Source organism: Felis catus, chromosome B2, assembly GCF_018350175.1.
Source record: "Felis catus isolate Fca126 chromosome B2, F.catus_Fca126_mat1.0, whole genome shotgun sequence".
Lineage (NCBI taxonomy): Eukaryota > Metazoa > Chordata > Mammalia > Carnivora > Felidae > Felis > Felis catus.
The window spans coordinates 1,047,581-1,049,563 of record NC_058372.1 but is presented as its reverse complement, the minus strand read 5'-3'; the positions used below and the strand labels follow the sequence as shown (position 1 = coordinate 1,049,563).

Genomic DNA, 1,983 nt, shown 5'->3' with positions numbered 1-1,983 from the left:
CTCTCTCTCTCTCTCTCTCTCTCTCTCTCAATAATAAATAACCACTAAAAAAAAAAAAAAGAATAGAGCAGGAAATGAAGCTCAGCTGACATTTCAAGTCTCTAGTATGAGATGTGCACACCTAACTAGTTGGAGCCCACTAGATTGGAGGCAGTCTACCCACAGCAAGCAGCTCTGGAAGGAGCACACAATGGATTTATCAAGGGGTGTGAGGGTGAAGTGACTGAGGCCTTCGTGCTGATGGGAAATTTTTGGCTTGAGATCATAGTCTATTTAATGATAAAGGTGTAGAAATCACAAACTAAGATGGTACAGTAAGATGGTAGACAAAGTGATACTAGAACAGATTGTATATAAACAGGAAGATCAACCATCCAAGTATCCTCAAGGAACAGAGTGCATCGGGGTAACTTCTGGAAAGCAATGAAATTTTTAACTTAGAAAAGGTATCTCAGTGTTGCCTTTGAACAGAGGAGGACATTTCTAACTGTGGGGAGAATTCAATGAAATCACAAGAGCCTGGAAAGTAGGAAAATCAGTTCAAACGTTATCACCACTTGCAAGGATAGAAACTCGGAGGACTCTCATCACAATGGGCTACTTACTTCTTACAGAAAAAGATTTTTGGCATCACCCTCTTGAAGGCCTCCTTCATATCTTTATTTCTAAGACTGTAGATAAGGGGGTTCAACATGGGTGTAATGATCCCGTAGAAGAGGGAAACCATCTTTCCCCAGTCCTTAGAGGTGGATGAAGGTGGTTGTAGATACATGTAGATGCCTGTACCAAAAAAGAGAGACACTACAACCATGTGGGACCCACATGTCCCAAAAGCTTTTCGTCGTCCTTCTGCTGACCTGATTCTCAACACTGCTTGAGCTATAAAGCCATAGGAAATGAGGATCAATGTCACTGGAATTAGCAGAATTAATACACTAAAGAAAAAGAGCTCAGACTCAATGGGCTTCGTGTCAGCACACGACAACTTAAGAAGGGCAGGCACCTCACAGAAAAAGTGGTCCACTTCCTGGCGACCACAACGTGGCATGTTAAGGGTCAAGGAAGACTGCAACACTGAATTACCAAAGCCAGTGAACCACGAGAAGGCTACCACCCTTACGCAGAACCAATGATTCATAATAACTACATAGTGCAGGGGTTTGCAGACTGCCACATATCTGTCAAAGGACATGACAGCCAGGAGGAGACACTCAGTAGCTCCCAGAGCCAGGAAGATGATGAGCTGTGCCACACAGCCACCGTAGCTGATGGTCTTTTTGTTGCGACAAATATTTGTCAACATATGAGGGACTGTGCTTGTGGTATAGCACAGATCTAAGATGGAGAGATTAGTGAGGAAGAAATACATGGGTGTATGAAGTTTGGGATCCAGAATGCACACCATCATGATGGACACATTGCCAAAGATGGTGAATGTATATGATATTAATAGAAGCACAAACAGGGGCATTTGTAGCCAGGGCCTGTCTGAGAAGCCAAGTAGTATAAACTCTCTTGCGGAACTCTCATTAGCCCAATTCATGATGACTCATTTATATTTCTTCCTAAAAATATAAAAAAGAAAAGTAGTAGATAATTATTGAATACTCTTATTGAAACTTAAATAACTTAGATTAATTATAATGAATGATTCAACACCAAACATAATTGATAGTAATCACAAGCTACTATAAATTTATAGTTTGTGAAATATAATATGATTCTCTTAAATTAAAAATAGAACTACCCTATGACCCAGTAATAGCACTGCTAGGAATTTACCCAAGGGATACAGGAGTACTGATGCATAGGGGCACATATACACCAATGTTTATAGCAGCACCTTTAACAATAGCCAAATTATGGAAAGAGCCTGAATGTCCATCAACTGATGAATGGATAAAGAAGACGTGGTTTATATATACAATGGAATACTACTTGGCAATGAGAAAGAATGAAATCTGGCCATTTGTAGCAATGTGG

At 40.3% G+C, this 1,983-nt stretch overlaps 1 protein-coding gene across 1 annotated transcript; it reads right to left on the bottom strand.

Annotated features, from left to right (window-relative positions):
- Positions 1-601: 601 nt before the first annotated feature.
- LOC101084538 (putative olfactory receptor 2B3) lies at positions 602-1,543 on the bottom strand. Its single transcript, XM_011282023.2, has one exon. The coding sequence runs from the start codon at positions 1,541-1,543 to the stop codon at positions 602-604; it is 942 nt and encodes a 313-aa protein (XP_011280325.2).
- Between the last annotated feature and the right edge of the window lie 440 nt (positions 1,544-1,983).

Coding starts and splice junctions, on each gene's coding strand:
- LOC101084538 (XM_011282023.2), bottom strand. CDS start 1,543: ATGAATTGGGCTAATGAGAGTTCCGCAAGAGAGTTTATACTACTTGGC.